At 35.4% G+C, this 14153-nt stretch overlaps 1 protein-coding gene across 1 annotated transcript in view; it reads right to left on the bottom strand.

Moving 5' to 3' along the window:
- Window positions 1-747: 747 nt before the first annotated feature.
- Window positions 748-14153, bottom strand: part of LOC148277625 (frizzled-10-like) — a 45241-nt gene continuing 31835 nt past the window's right edge. The window contains exon 2 of the mRNA XM_088232605.1: window positions 748-2549. Coding sequence (XP_088088731.1) covers window positions 1032-2549 — 1518 coding nt within the window. The 3' untranslated portion in view covers window positions 748-1031. The remainder of the gene's footprint in view (window positions 2550-14153) is intronic.

Below are 14153 nucleotides of genomic sequence, written 5' to 3'. Positions count from 1 at the left end.
AATAAAATGATTTTTTAGTTGATTTCAATTTGGTCTCAACAAGCTTCTACCGTTTTTTTTATGTCTCTTTAAATCAATAATCAAATAACTTTTCAACATAGCTTTTTATACGATGTTCCATTGCTCAGATTAACCTTTGTACCCCGCGGAACTTGCCTTATCTTGCTCTGTCAAGGATCCTCAGAATAGTTAACAAAATCTCACTTAACAGTACTGTCGATGTGTTCCTACAGCAAAGGCGAGCATTCAAGAAGCGAGCGGTGTTATCACTCCTGACTTGAGATGACACACTTGCCATGTATGCCTAAATTATGCCATGACTTCACCTACTTTACATTCAAATAGATTCTAAGATTGTTTAGGTAAAGTTAATTTATTGTTAATACAATGAATGTCAATATATCAGAGCTTTCGTAAGCCTGTTTATTGGCTTAAAAAAATGGCCACCCTTACCCAGTAAATTCATACTCCTCCCTTCCTACCCTCCCTTTTTTCCACTATTGCTTCCGAAAGACCACACATTAAAAAAATATATACATAATCAGTGCACGTTAGTGTGAGTTAGTAAAATCTTGATGATAAGACTTTCGTGTACCATTCCAGGACAGCGGTCCAGGAAACAAGTGTAAAAAGATTTTTTATTTAAACTCAGTCGGGAACCGAACCCATGTCCGTTCGAGTATTTTAGGCAGACATTTTATATTACACCTTAAATAAATAAATAATAAATAAAATTAAAAAAATAGATTTTGTATAAAACTTGTTTTATTTTAGGTATTTTATTTTACATAAAAATATCATGTCTTCACAGAAGACGCAAGTGACAGTTTACGTTGTAAACTGGAGTATTTGAAATACATAGGTAATCTTAAGGCACTAAATCAAAGCCAGACCTACGAAAAACATAAGAATTCCATAAGTTCAATCACATACAATAAATACATACAAGAAAATAACAATATTTACACTATACAAAATATATTGTCCATGTTACAAGATGTAGATGTCATTTCAATCTCTGTCGGAACACTTTAAACTCGTGACATGTGCATAGGTCTACCGTTAAATGTTCGTTTGGGCATTGTCAGAATAACTGGAACGACTTCGGCTCTATATCCGGCTAGTGGCTTTTTCGGAGCTTTTGTAAATAACGATCCCCAAATCCGACAGGTTTTCCCTGACCAAACCCACATGCCAGTTGTTACTCCTCCCGCCAGAGACAGAAACAGCCTCAGTAGAGTTATTTCCACCCCTGAGCCTGTCGAGGGCATCTGCGGACACCCCGACTGGAACTGACATTCTAACGCAGCCAGCAAAGAAATGGAATGCCATTTTGGCTTGTTGAATGACTCGTATAAGTTGCAAGCCAAGCTACCTAGAGCTGGAACCAAGTACAATAATCCGAAGACTATCAATCTTGACATGAGCCGCTCGAGCTTTGAAGTGGATCTTCCGACCATCTTTACAGCTTTCCTCACTTCAATAAGAGCGGCACCGCCCAGGCAGGCGACTAAGCTAGCGGCAAACAGCAAACTCGTGTGCGGAATCACAAGAAATGGAACTGTGGCCGAGTCAGCTACATAGCAGAGCCCCGTCAACTCGTCGGCGGTTACTTTGCGGAGTACTAAAGCCGCCACGGCAAAAACAGCGGGCAAAGTCCAAGCCGCAACATGAAAATAGGATGAAATATTTTCCAGAGCCTCCGTTGACCACTTTTTTGCCGCACTCAGATACCAAGATAGTGCCAAATTAAGGAACCAGACACTAGATGACATATTGAAGTAGTACAATGTTAGGAATAGAAAAGTACACGGAGCACTCTCCAGGCCATCTATGGCAACATAACTATCTCGGTCATCCGTGAGATCGGTGCAGCTTAATCTTTTAGATCCAAAAGATCCTCTCACGATGTACGCTATGGCGATTAAATTATTGCACATCGCCAAAAATATTATCGGTCTTTCCGGATACCGGAATCGAGTAGAGTCTACGCAGAAGGTTAGCAACGTGAATAAAGTTGACAAAAAACAAAGCCAAGCCCAGCCTGTAAACCAAGCTTCCGCAAAATTCTTGTCCTCCATTCTGTAGTATGCATCTTTCCCACATTTCGGAGCACACGTGAAGGAAAGGGAATCTCTGGATCTGGCGAAATTGGGGGGACACTGGGTGTTAAAAGCGGCTAGTTTATCGGCGGAATTCCGTAGGTTGAACTTAGAAAAACTCTCGAACCACTTTTTGGTGTTTCCAGAGGTCCAGTTTTCTTCTTCCTCGACGTGTTTGTGGTGCGTTTCGGTGTTATTAGGGATCTGCATACACAACTCATTTTTCTCAGAATCGGGGAAGCGGGAGCAGTTGAAGAGATGCGGCCAATCGATGTTGAGGGAGTGCATGACTGGCAGACAGTCGGAGCGAACTTGCTCGCAGAGGGATCGGCAGCACGCAATGGCTCCGCTCACGTGCTCGGAGCAGAGGGGGGCGAACACGGAGCACAGGAAGAACCGGAGGTGTGCTGAACATCGTGCCTGCACCAGGGGTAGATACATCTGGAGCTGAAACAATACACAAATAAATTAATAATTGTATTCGATTTTTTTATTTAAATTTTTCATTGATAAACCCTTACGGGTTACATTTAAAAAAAATATTTTTTTACTTTTGGAATTCATATTCTACTGATGATAATAATATTTTTAACATCTTTTGTAAAGGTTGTCTGAGTCTTTTGTTTAGTTTTGTCTGGTAGTTAATTGTATAATTTCAGTCCATGGTTTATTAGTCTCGATTGTCCTTTTCTCGTTTTGGAAGGTTGTATTTATTGAGAGTAAAGGTTTACTATTATGATATTAGGTTACATCTACCCTACGATTTATCTCTAATGAAATAAAACTAATCTTTCAAAAAATATGAAAGCATAGGTACAATACATAAATGCAATTTTGCCAGCATTCCTTTTTGTTTAAGGATTCCGCGGTGAAACAAAAGGTTTCATAAGAAGCGCTAGCTACCTTTCCATCAAATGTCGAAAACCAGTTTTGGGAATTTTAAACATCATTTAAGTGTTGTCAGGGAGTAAGGTATGATAAGAGGAGGGTCTCGGCGGTCGCGTCACATTTTCTCTGATAGGTATACAATAATTGCTCCTTAATGTCCAATGGCTTTAATTAAAGCCGGGAATCGGCCCTTTTAGTATGCCGTGTAATAAATTTTGTCAACTTTATCGGAGAGCACTTTGATTAAAAAAGTAAGGCTATATGTAAAAAATAAACTAAAAATATACCGATGAGTGTGGTATACAAAAATAAGATTCCTTTGATGTTTTTTAGTCCCCATTTTCAGGTATTTTACCATTTGATATCAAGCGATGCCTAGGCAGAAAAGCGGATACATTGATCATTTCAAAGCAACAATCTTGTAAACATAGTCTGTATACTTTCCAGCTTATGGAAAGTGGAAATATCTTCATTTTCTACTCGATGATACAATTCGTTTATTTGGCTGACTAGGCACATCCGGGCATCAATCGATAGATATTGTGAAGGAAATGATTACCGGCAAGAAGCTCACTTCGAAACTAATCCCAAAAAGTATGCATATGAGAAATATTTCGATAAATATTAAATATAATTTTGCAGACTGATAACAAGTGAATTCAAGACTCGATAAAACGTTGACATAGGTACTGTAAATATAAAGTCCAAAATGCGAACCTAACGTATTCGAGGGGAAACAACAGACGTCTCGAAGCAGTTTTTTTGTTGCTTTTGTCCTGTGACAGCCGCGACTCCGCGACTCGGACGGATGCCCGTCAGCCCGTCAGCCCGTTGAGAACTCGGACGAAGGACATTCGAGGAGAAATAAAAACGGATGAATCTCGCGGGTTCTTTTGTTTTCAGACGAGTGTGTTTATTTATGAGAAAACCTGCGGTGCGTATCTACCTACTGCACATTGCACACGGAGCAAAACCTCAGCTCAGCATAACAAGCGATGCAGTTTGCGTTCCATGGTGCTGTAACTAATAAATAACAATGCCTTATTATTTCTGCTTTTTATAATAGAATAAACAATCAATATCCTTCTATAATAGGTGTGTGTGTTTTTTATTTCGGTATTGTTCATTCAGTTATTAATTTACGCATCGTAACAGGTTTGGAAATGAATATTCATAAAACAAAGATTATGAGTCCGACAGGGAGATATTTTCATTAACAATAATAAAATCGAAGTGGTTGATAAATACATATATCTAGGACACAAAGTCAAACTTGGTAAAGATAACCAGACAGCGGAGTTACCAAGAAGAATAGGGCTAAGTTGGGCTGCTTTCGGCAAACTAAAATATATTTTTGAAAATAAAGAAGTCCCTATATGCTTAAAAAGACAAGTATATGAATCGTGCATATTGCCGGTGACAAAATACGGACTAGAAATCATGTCTGTATCACAAAAAAATAGCCAGACATTAAAATGCACGCAACGATCCATGGAAAGATAGATGCTCGGTGTATGTCTAAGAGACGGAGTGAGAAATGAAGAAATAAGGCGCCGAATCGGAATCGTGGATATCATGGATCGTGCAGCGAAATTGAAATGGCAGTGTGCAGGACACTCGGCGAGCCAAAATGATGGCAGGTGGACACCCAGAATAATAAAGTGGAGACCATGGGCAAACAAAATAAGTGTTGGAAGGCCACAGAAAAGATGCGTCGGTGACATCGCCTCTATTGCCGGTAAAACATGGATGATAAAAGCGGGAGGAAGGAATGGAGACGTTTGGAAGAGGTCTTTATCCAGCAGTGGAGAGAATAAGGCTGAAGAAGAAGAAGAACAACTAAATTGCGTACTTTTGAATTACTTCTATTGTACCTTTCTAAACGTGTTTTTACTAACTTTACTTTTTAATCTTTGTATAGAAGGTGCATAACTGCTACTTATGATTGTTTGTAAACTTTATCATGTATTATATACCGTTTTACTTTTAATTGAATCTTTAAACTACTTTCAGTTTTCTTTTTTTCCCGTATATTATTATTGTACTTGAAATATTAAAAATAGTTAATTGATTATCTTAGCATGTTATACAATGTGAAAACTTCACTGGTCCATTAAAATTAAAACTAATTTTGTCTACTTTCAAACAATGAAATTGTACTAATAAAGGATGTTAAATTATTGGTAGAACTATCACGTCCCATTTAATAAATAGCTAAGGAGTTTTTCAGGAATGGTATGGAAGGAATCACAGTGCCAGACTAAATTCTCGACAGACCAGTAAAAAGCAGTCGGGAGGAACTGGTAATTTTTTGCCGAGCCTAATTTCGAATTTAGCGGTTGGTTCTCGGCCCGAAACCTCTGGATGCCGGAGGTGGGAGGGGGCGGGGGACGTGAGTAACCTTAGAGGACATCTTTAAACGACCCGTCCGTATAATTATGAAGGGAACAAGAAAAGCCATAATGACTGGTGAGGATATTTCTCGCATTCGCCGACTCTTGCGGTCGAGCAAATCATAATTATTGGCAGGACAAACCGACGCGGCGTAGGAATACGAACCGCAAGTGGAATTGTTTTTCTGTTCCAAGAAAATATTTTCGTGAGATATTCAAAATCTTAATAATAAATATTTTCCTAAGCTGTTTGACTTTTCTCTAACCATTTACATTAAATAATTTTTTTTACCACACGTGAAATAAAAAAAATAAACCAAATAAAGTATGCATGACATCTTGAATTTTTTTTAATGCTATAACTAGTTTTAACGTGAGGTGTTAACACAGAAAATAACAAAGATAAAGTTTTATGTGAATTAAATAAATAAAATTATCGTAAAAAAAAATATTTGGTCGAAATGATTTGAATCTATAGGTACCTATGCTTTGATTGTCTGTTCAATTTATTTTGAGGGCAAACATCAGACATTTTATACAACGAAAAATCAATGCAAGAAGTAAGATAATTGTGTCAATTCTGATAATTACTTCTATAAACGCGTTGGGTTAAAAAGACAGGTTTCCATTGGTAGTGACGAAAAAGACGTCGTGTCATAAAACTGACGTAAGTACTACATAAGTACAGACAATTAAAAATAATTACTCGAATTATAGGCAAACTGTGAGAATTTACAGGCTGTGAAATTAAAGTATTTTGTAAAAGTATTTGAAGGTGTTTTTCTGGACGTATTTTAAGGAAATAATTGAGACATAGAACGGTGAATAAGATGATAGGACAAGTATGATCATGCATTGTACTAATTTTATTGCCGGCTCTTGCCTTCCTGGGCCGCGATGATGAACGGCTATATTCATCGATATATACTGAGACTGTATAAACTAATATCGGTATTTATGTACGAAAGTGTGTATATTTGTATGAAAATTCAAAGTACCTTCGTCTGTAACCGGTAATTAAACATGTTTAGAAAAAAAATTGTAAACATATTCCATTTTTTATACAGAAAACTTAATTTTACTTTGTAGATAAAATTGAAGATAAATTTTAACTTCCCATCATAATCGAGGCCCTGGACAGATAAACCAATGCACTCGCAGCGGGTAGCGGGTATTATGGGCAAATCTTTTATCTTCCCAATAAAACAGTTATACTAAGAAACAGTCCAAGAACACAAAAGGGATAAAACCGCAGTGTTAGCTCATGTGTATATTTGGGTAACATCGCCTGAATGGTTGCCAGATGGTAAGTTACACGAAAATAGACGAAAATGAACATCAAAAGGAGTACATTTCATAAAAAAACACTTCAAACAAACCGCTGAATCAAATCTAGCGAAAGATTCTTTGAAGTTCGGAAATTACTCGCGAAACGCTTTACTCATATTTTTAATAATGATGGTAGAAAGAACACACTGCAAAGTAAGAAGTATATATGTATGTTTTTCTTATGCTTATACAGTCAAATTTGTTGAGGATTTTTTTAGATTTTCCAAGCATAACGCTAAAAATAACCACAATGTTTAAGAGTTATATTCCAACAAGTTTTATCCGAAGTAAGCTTTTAAAGAAGCACTCAGTTAGGTATATCTTGTCCCTATATCTATACTAATATTATAAATGCGAAAGTGTACTTCACGCCTCGACAAAGCGACCGATCGACTTGATTTTTTGTACAGGTACAGCCGGAAAGAAGATAGTAAAATAGGCTTATTTACTTTTCATACCGAAAATTAAAAAAAGTGCACTAAAAAAATAATGAAACATAGTAAATTGTTACACATTTTTTGAAAATTGGCGGTAACGTGGGATGTCAAAAATAATCAATTTAATTCGAATTTCTATAATTTTTATGCTTTTTCTATGGTTAGTTTGGTTTTGCTTTTCGTTTTGGTTTTGTAGTTAATTTTGGATTAGTGAACAGAATAGCGATGCCACGTCGCCATAGACTAAAGGATCGTCGTATTTCTTTCTTAGCGATAGTTGGAAGACCAAGCTACTTTCAATCCCGATAAAATATATAATTCCATTGGGAAAATTCTTATTGACAAACTAAAACTCTCGGTGATAAACAACACAAATAATTGATTACACAAATAATTTCTCCTTAATACCACGTGTGCGACGCCGCGGGTAAAAGCTAGTAATAATATATTTAAGGCTAAATATGAATTCATTATTTAAAAATAAAATAAATGTATCAAGTTTTGAATTTTATGTAGACTTATGTGATTCAAAACATAAATGAAGAATAAAAAATACCTACAATCTACTTCCCATTAATTAGTTTGTTGCAAATGTTTCTACGTACCCCGATTGTTGTTGACAATATTTGAGTGGAATAAGTAATGACGAAAAATTTGATCCAAACAGTAAATTTATATGAGCTTGGCGATAATTTATCGAGTCATCGAGTTGGGTAAATAAATAATAAAATCGATTTTGTCAGTTGTACCGAGACGCACTTCAGGCGGTAAAATATCCCTCGAAGTTTCGAGTGTTTGTTTATTTGACTGAAAGCATACTGGGGGCAGTGGGGACTAAATACGTAAATGCGTACTACGTACAAAGTACCTACTTCTACTGTACTATACTGGTACCCAGTACCTACTGTACTGGCACACTCGCGACACTAGGGTGGATGGCCCAGAGTTAAAAAATTTAGTGAATGGTAATTAGACGAATAAGAAGGAAATCAATATATTATATGGCTGGGTATGATGCAATCCTGTTGATGAAATTCGAAGACAATGCAAATCAGCAACAAGTGAAATTAAAAATATTGAGGAAGAGTCGCTAAGATTATTTGGTCATTGTCACGTATGGATAATGGAAGATGAGTAAAACAAAGAAATATGGAGTAGGAAAAAATCAAGAAAGACTTTTTATATATGGAGTTTCTCAGCTTAAATCGTCAGACTATCCTATCACAAAGAAACCCGGTCACTGATAAACAATTTAAAATAGAAAGTGGACGAAATTAATAAACGTATCTGATAATATCAAGTATTTCTTTATTAATAGGGAAATATTGGCATGATCAGATTAATCAAAACCTACCTTAATCTGGTCTTAGCTCCTGTATATATTGTTGTAGGGCATGTAGACAATATTTTTTATTTTATAAAATGGACAACAAAGGAAACCCTGATAGTAAAATGACTAATATTGTGGGTTGCATTCCTTGTCCAACGTCCAAAGTTACCAATAAAATAACACGTAGTTTGCGAAGGAGAAAGCTAACAAAACTACTTTTTATATTTGTAATTAAAAAAGCTTTATTTCATACGAAGTAATGCGCTACGGATGTAAATACGACATTTCGCTCTATTGCATAAAACAAAAACGCTGCAAATTAACTGGTTTGGTTTTTGATTTAACAACAGACGCGTAACGGACGGTTTCGTCTTTACGCTTGCGATTCTCGACCTCAGTACTGTGCCCACTGTTTTGCTGTAAAATAAAGCCAACTTCGTGATTGATAATCCTAGAATGATTTATGTCCGTATGGGCGGCTCTATAGCGGTAGCGCGTTATTCCTCTGAGATTCATGGTGGGTTTTAATTTTTTACTGTAGCTTAGATGTAATAGCACAATCACAATATCAAAAAAGGGGCAAAAATATTTATCATATTTGTACACCGTACGTCCGAGTACGGCAGAAAAAACTCGGCGTTTTTTTTTGGATTTTCGGATGGTCCTAGTTCCCATAAGAAACAATTAATTAAAAAAGCAAAATGGTAGAGACACGCCAATAGTAAATATATATAGTGTGTAAAAAAATCATTGCCCTAGTGCAATAATCAAGGGAGAAAATATGAGACTACGTTTGTATGAAGAAAAATAAGACCGCGTTTCCTCTTAACACCGAAATATTTTAGTATAATAGGTTCTTCTCTATCATTTCTTCCGATTGGTTCGCTTACGGTAAGCAAACCGAGTATCCTTTACAGCTCTCATATCATTGGTTGGTTCATATGAACCAGTGACGTCGTTCAAAATAGTGCGTTATTTTTTTAAAATTTTGCCGTACAATTTAATGCTCTAATTTTTACCGCGCGCAAGAAAACATTTTTTGTATCCAATTTCCCGTATGGGTGAAGTTCCTCCTTTGATTCAAAAAGACAACGCTTCCACAAGGCCACAGCCCGGATTTAGGTAAAGTAACGACAAACTATCACACTGTTTCTCCGTAAACGGAGGCAGAGAGGATAGAACGCTACACCATTCGTTTTCTTAACATCTACATTTATGAATCTTTTCATACACGCCCGCCATCATTCTGACTTTTGACATGTCCATCTTAAAGTATCCGTTGGATTTGGTCATGCCATATCTTTCTCGGTCTTCTTCGTTTTCTGCACTTAAATCTTTTCAGTCGTTATTTCGCTGTCCATCCGCTCTTCATCTCTAAACCAACGCAGCGACACTTTCTTAATTTTGTCGTCAAGTTAAAAAAATAAAATATATTTCAACGATCCACCTTAATGTCATGAAGGTGGCCAGTAGTGGGACATCAAGCAGCGGTGTCTGTGAAGTCAAAAACTGCAGAAAAAAAGTGTATCGTAAATATTACCAGCGACTGTAGGTAGGTACTCTGTGTGTACAAGTAAAATATACCTACATGGTTGTATACAATACATATATAATATATTTATACATGTGTAGGTACGGTACAGTTTACGATAGAAGGGGGCCGATGTTTGTATTGAATATTTTCCCAAGTAAGGCGCTACATTGAAAACATTTTAAAATCTAACTCTTTACATATTGATTTAAGAACTTGAAGCTTCAAAATCAATAAAAATCACAAAATGTGGAATTGTGACGCACCTTTGAAGTGGTAAATTGTCTAACTACAATAAAAAAAAGTATAAAATTGCGAATTCCCTTATGAAAAATTTCAATAAATATTCATTTGTGCCCTGTTTTAGAGAGCACAGTTAGGTGTGTTAGCAATTTAGCATCATAATTTATTATTGAAACGGTGACAGCTATTTCTTCCCTATCAAACTGTAGTTTTTCTGTACGTTTTACCGTATCCCCGTTGTAGTTATATTTCAAATTGTTACAATTTTGCTTTTTTATTTCTTTCATTTTACGATGAAAAAAAGTATTTGAAAAAATACCTAACAAATAAATAACTAACTTCTGAGAAATAATTGAACGTATTTATGCAGAAGGCAGCCAGTCCACAATTTTGAAAAAATGAGATATTAATGTTATCGGGTGAAGTAAGGTCGATTCTATGTTCTGCTAAAAACAACCAGACCGTTTTCATAAAAACACCTGTATTAATCACCTTCTGAAAATGGTGTCGGTCACAAAAACGGTATTTCTCAATTTGCAGAAAACACTCACAGCGATAGAAAAATCTTAATTTTCTTTAAAAATCACTAAACCTAGTCAAATAAATAACTAGATTATTGTTTGTAATGTATAAAAAACTAATGTATTCATTGTTTATCATTTGTTAAAGTCAAAAACATTCCAACTGTTGTGTAGATTTGATCATTCACTCTTTTCACAAAGGTGCTATTATCTCAGTTTCACTTTTTTATGGCTGGCTGCTCTCTGTATAACTACATTTAATTGTATGATAATATAAAATAACTCCACTACTTCGAGAATTACACTGGCTACGTTTTTCACAGAGGGTGGAATACAACCTCTGTTGGCTTATGTATAAGTATTAATAATAAATCAATGTGTATAAGTCACTGCGCAACTCTGCTCCGGAATATCTAAGGGAACTATGCATTCAGGATGAACTAGCTGACAGACGTCTTACGCTTAGATCGGCTACATCTACGGCGAGAGGAAAAGTTGTTATACCTCTACGAAACCGGCGCACGAAATTCGTTGAACGTGCATGCGCGGTCGCAGGCCCAATGGCATTTAATGCTCTCCCAGCAGAAGTCCGAAACTGCGAGAGTGAAGTGACGCTCCGGAAAAAACTAAAAATCAACTTGTTCTCTAAATCATTTGAATAAATCCGTAACACGTGACAACAAAGTTAATTGCTCTACTTAAATAATAAATTTAAAAAGTTATTTTATTATTTATTTATTTATATAATCACTTTTTAAAGCGCCCTTGAGATATTATCTTCCGAAAATAGCGCTATATAAGTTATCCATCATAATAATCATTGTACATAGGTACAATGAATAATGTTTATATTTTCTCTATATTACGAAACACAAAATTAAATTCTAGAAAATGTTATTCAGTTTCTTTTTATTATAATTTATCTCTATAAACTTTTAATTCAATATCACTTTATTACATTAATTTGATAATAAATTAAGTGTTTAATCGGGCTGCATACAAAATAAAACACTTTGCATATTAATTAATAAATAAAAATGCAATCTGCCAGATGAAATTTACTCCACAAAAATCAAATGCCGCCGTATGATAATTAAATCATCTATTTTTTATTAATTTGCATCTTATCTTTGAGATGTCAAAAACCTATTAGAATAAAAGTGATATGCAATACAAGATATTTATTTTTATCAACCAATGTTATAATTTATGCATTTCATAAACAAAACAATATTATATTAGAGAAATCAAAGATAAATGATACTTAAATTCACAAATTAGAAATAACCGGTGACCAATTTTTACGCTTTCGCGGCAACTTTAAGATTATTTTATAGTAAAAAACTTTAAAATATTAACTACAAAAATAAACCTATTATTTATACAAAATCAGTTCTTAAGGATAAAAAATCAAATTTCCATAACACTTATTTAATAATTTGTGGATTCACGAGCACTGTCTTTTATTTCTATACTAAATTACAATGAACTTCCAATAAGAATTTTCAGTAAAAAAAATATGGTTTTAAAACAATAATATTAAAAATAAAATCAGGTTTCTGTACATATATGTAATAACGTCTCAGAGATGTAAAAATAAAATCAACTGGTAAAGCTAATGAGTAGATTTGTATTTAGTTCATTATCTATGGAATTAAGTCTACCTGTGGTGTTTACCGTGGAAAATAATGCAATCAATATTCTCGTGAAGTTAATTTATCTGTCGAAAAAAAGTGACAGATGTGCACGAGGATTAAGCTACTAACACCCGACTCGTTTAAAGAGCGATTGCAGATTGATTCATTAATTAACAGAAGAGCGATGTTAGTAAACTAGTTTCTTCTTTTTGAAGCAAACATGATTAAACAAACACTCAGCCTCGAGCCGATGTCGTTTGATTTAAAGTGCCTATTTGTTTACGGTCCGCTAAAGTGCATAATTACGAGCAGTAATAAAAAAATGCGAATGGAACCATACGGAGCGGTGAAACTTTTTTGATCAAAGGCCTGTGGGAAGATTAAACAGGATTCTCGTATGACTGTGTGCATACATTACGGATTATCTCTCATCCGGATAAACGAAGTACCAAAAGTTCTGTATGCAAGCTTGTAATTTCAGCTTGCATGTTCCAATGTGTACCGTGTCATGAATCAGTTATGACCCCGTGTCCAGTTTTATGACTGAACATTAAACTGTGTAAATATCGAAAGTTTTATGTTTTCTCTCAGATTAGGATAAACATATATCTTTGTTTTCGAGTAAGATAACAAAGATCGTGTAGGTGTGACGTGAAGTGTAACAGGGAGACAGCATTCCCCTTCATTTTATAAATAAGATACACTATAATCCTATTTTAGGATCGTGTTAATGATCCAACAAAAATAATGAAGTTCCCTAATGTAAAGAAAACATATTAGTTAGGAGTATAATATGATAACTTAAGTGTTGCTGACGCGGTTGCTGAAAATCGTTGATGTCTGCCATTTGTTTACCCATCATACCAATTAAAAGAACAGACAAGATGCATAATGCGTCGATGCGAAGAATTGTTTCCTCCGAGTCCGGTCCGTATGTGGAAATAGGTACTATGAATTATGTAAAAAAAAAAAATAGCTTGCTAAACAAAACGAATATTTTATTTACCGTGATATCGTGTAGCCAAGATGAAATATATGAAAATTGTGTTATTCTATATTGATATTAGAAATACTAAGTTTGGTACTTACTATTTATACTTGCAGATAAACGTTGTTACGTACCTCGACTGTGATTCCCGAATAATACCCACAAGATATTTGGGTAACATTTTATGAGATTATGATCGTATTAAGCAATTTGCAAAACGATCGATCGTGAGCAAGATACCAAACACAAAAGAAAATGACCACATGAAACAACCCACACAATGGCTATCTGAATACCAGAAATCCAACGGGTCGGTCGTAAGAAGGATTAAACTATAACCGGTTACGAGAATGGGAAGGCTATTGGATGTGTTCACCCATTTACGCAAATCGGACTCAACTCGACTACATTAGGACACGAGATACTGAAGAACAGAATTCCTTTGAAAATGGATGCCGGCACAGGAAGATAAAACTCTCCATACTCTTGGACTGTTCCGTAAACTAGTAAAAGAAAGCCACCGGGAAGAATCCACTCAATTGAGAAACCCTGACCTTAAATGTGGGAGTCACGAAATTTACCCTTTTACTTGGTTGCCCGGCAGTTCTTTGATCATATAGCCACCGTGCCCACGTATAAATTGTAATTAGGAGACTAAAGGTGGGTTTAGCTCGGATAACCGGATCGGTGCTTAATTACTAATTTTATCGACGGCTGGACGAGGATTGGTGGCAGCGATAGCGCAGTTTGATCG

This window comes from Micrasema longulum, unplaced genomic scaffold (genome assembly GCF_059751315.1).
Source record: "Micrasema longulum isolate JH-2025_06_02 unplaced genomic scaffold, ASM5975131v1 h1tg001000l, whole genome shotgun sequence".
Classification (NCBI taxonomy): domain Eukaryota; kingdom Metazoa; phylum Arthropoda; class Insecta; order Trichoptera; family Brachycentridae; genus Micrasema; species Micrasema longulum.
Note: the sequence above shows the minus strand (reverse complement) of the source record. Positions and strands in the feature narration are given on the sequence as shown.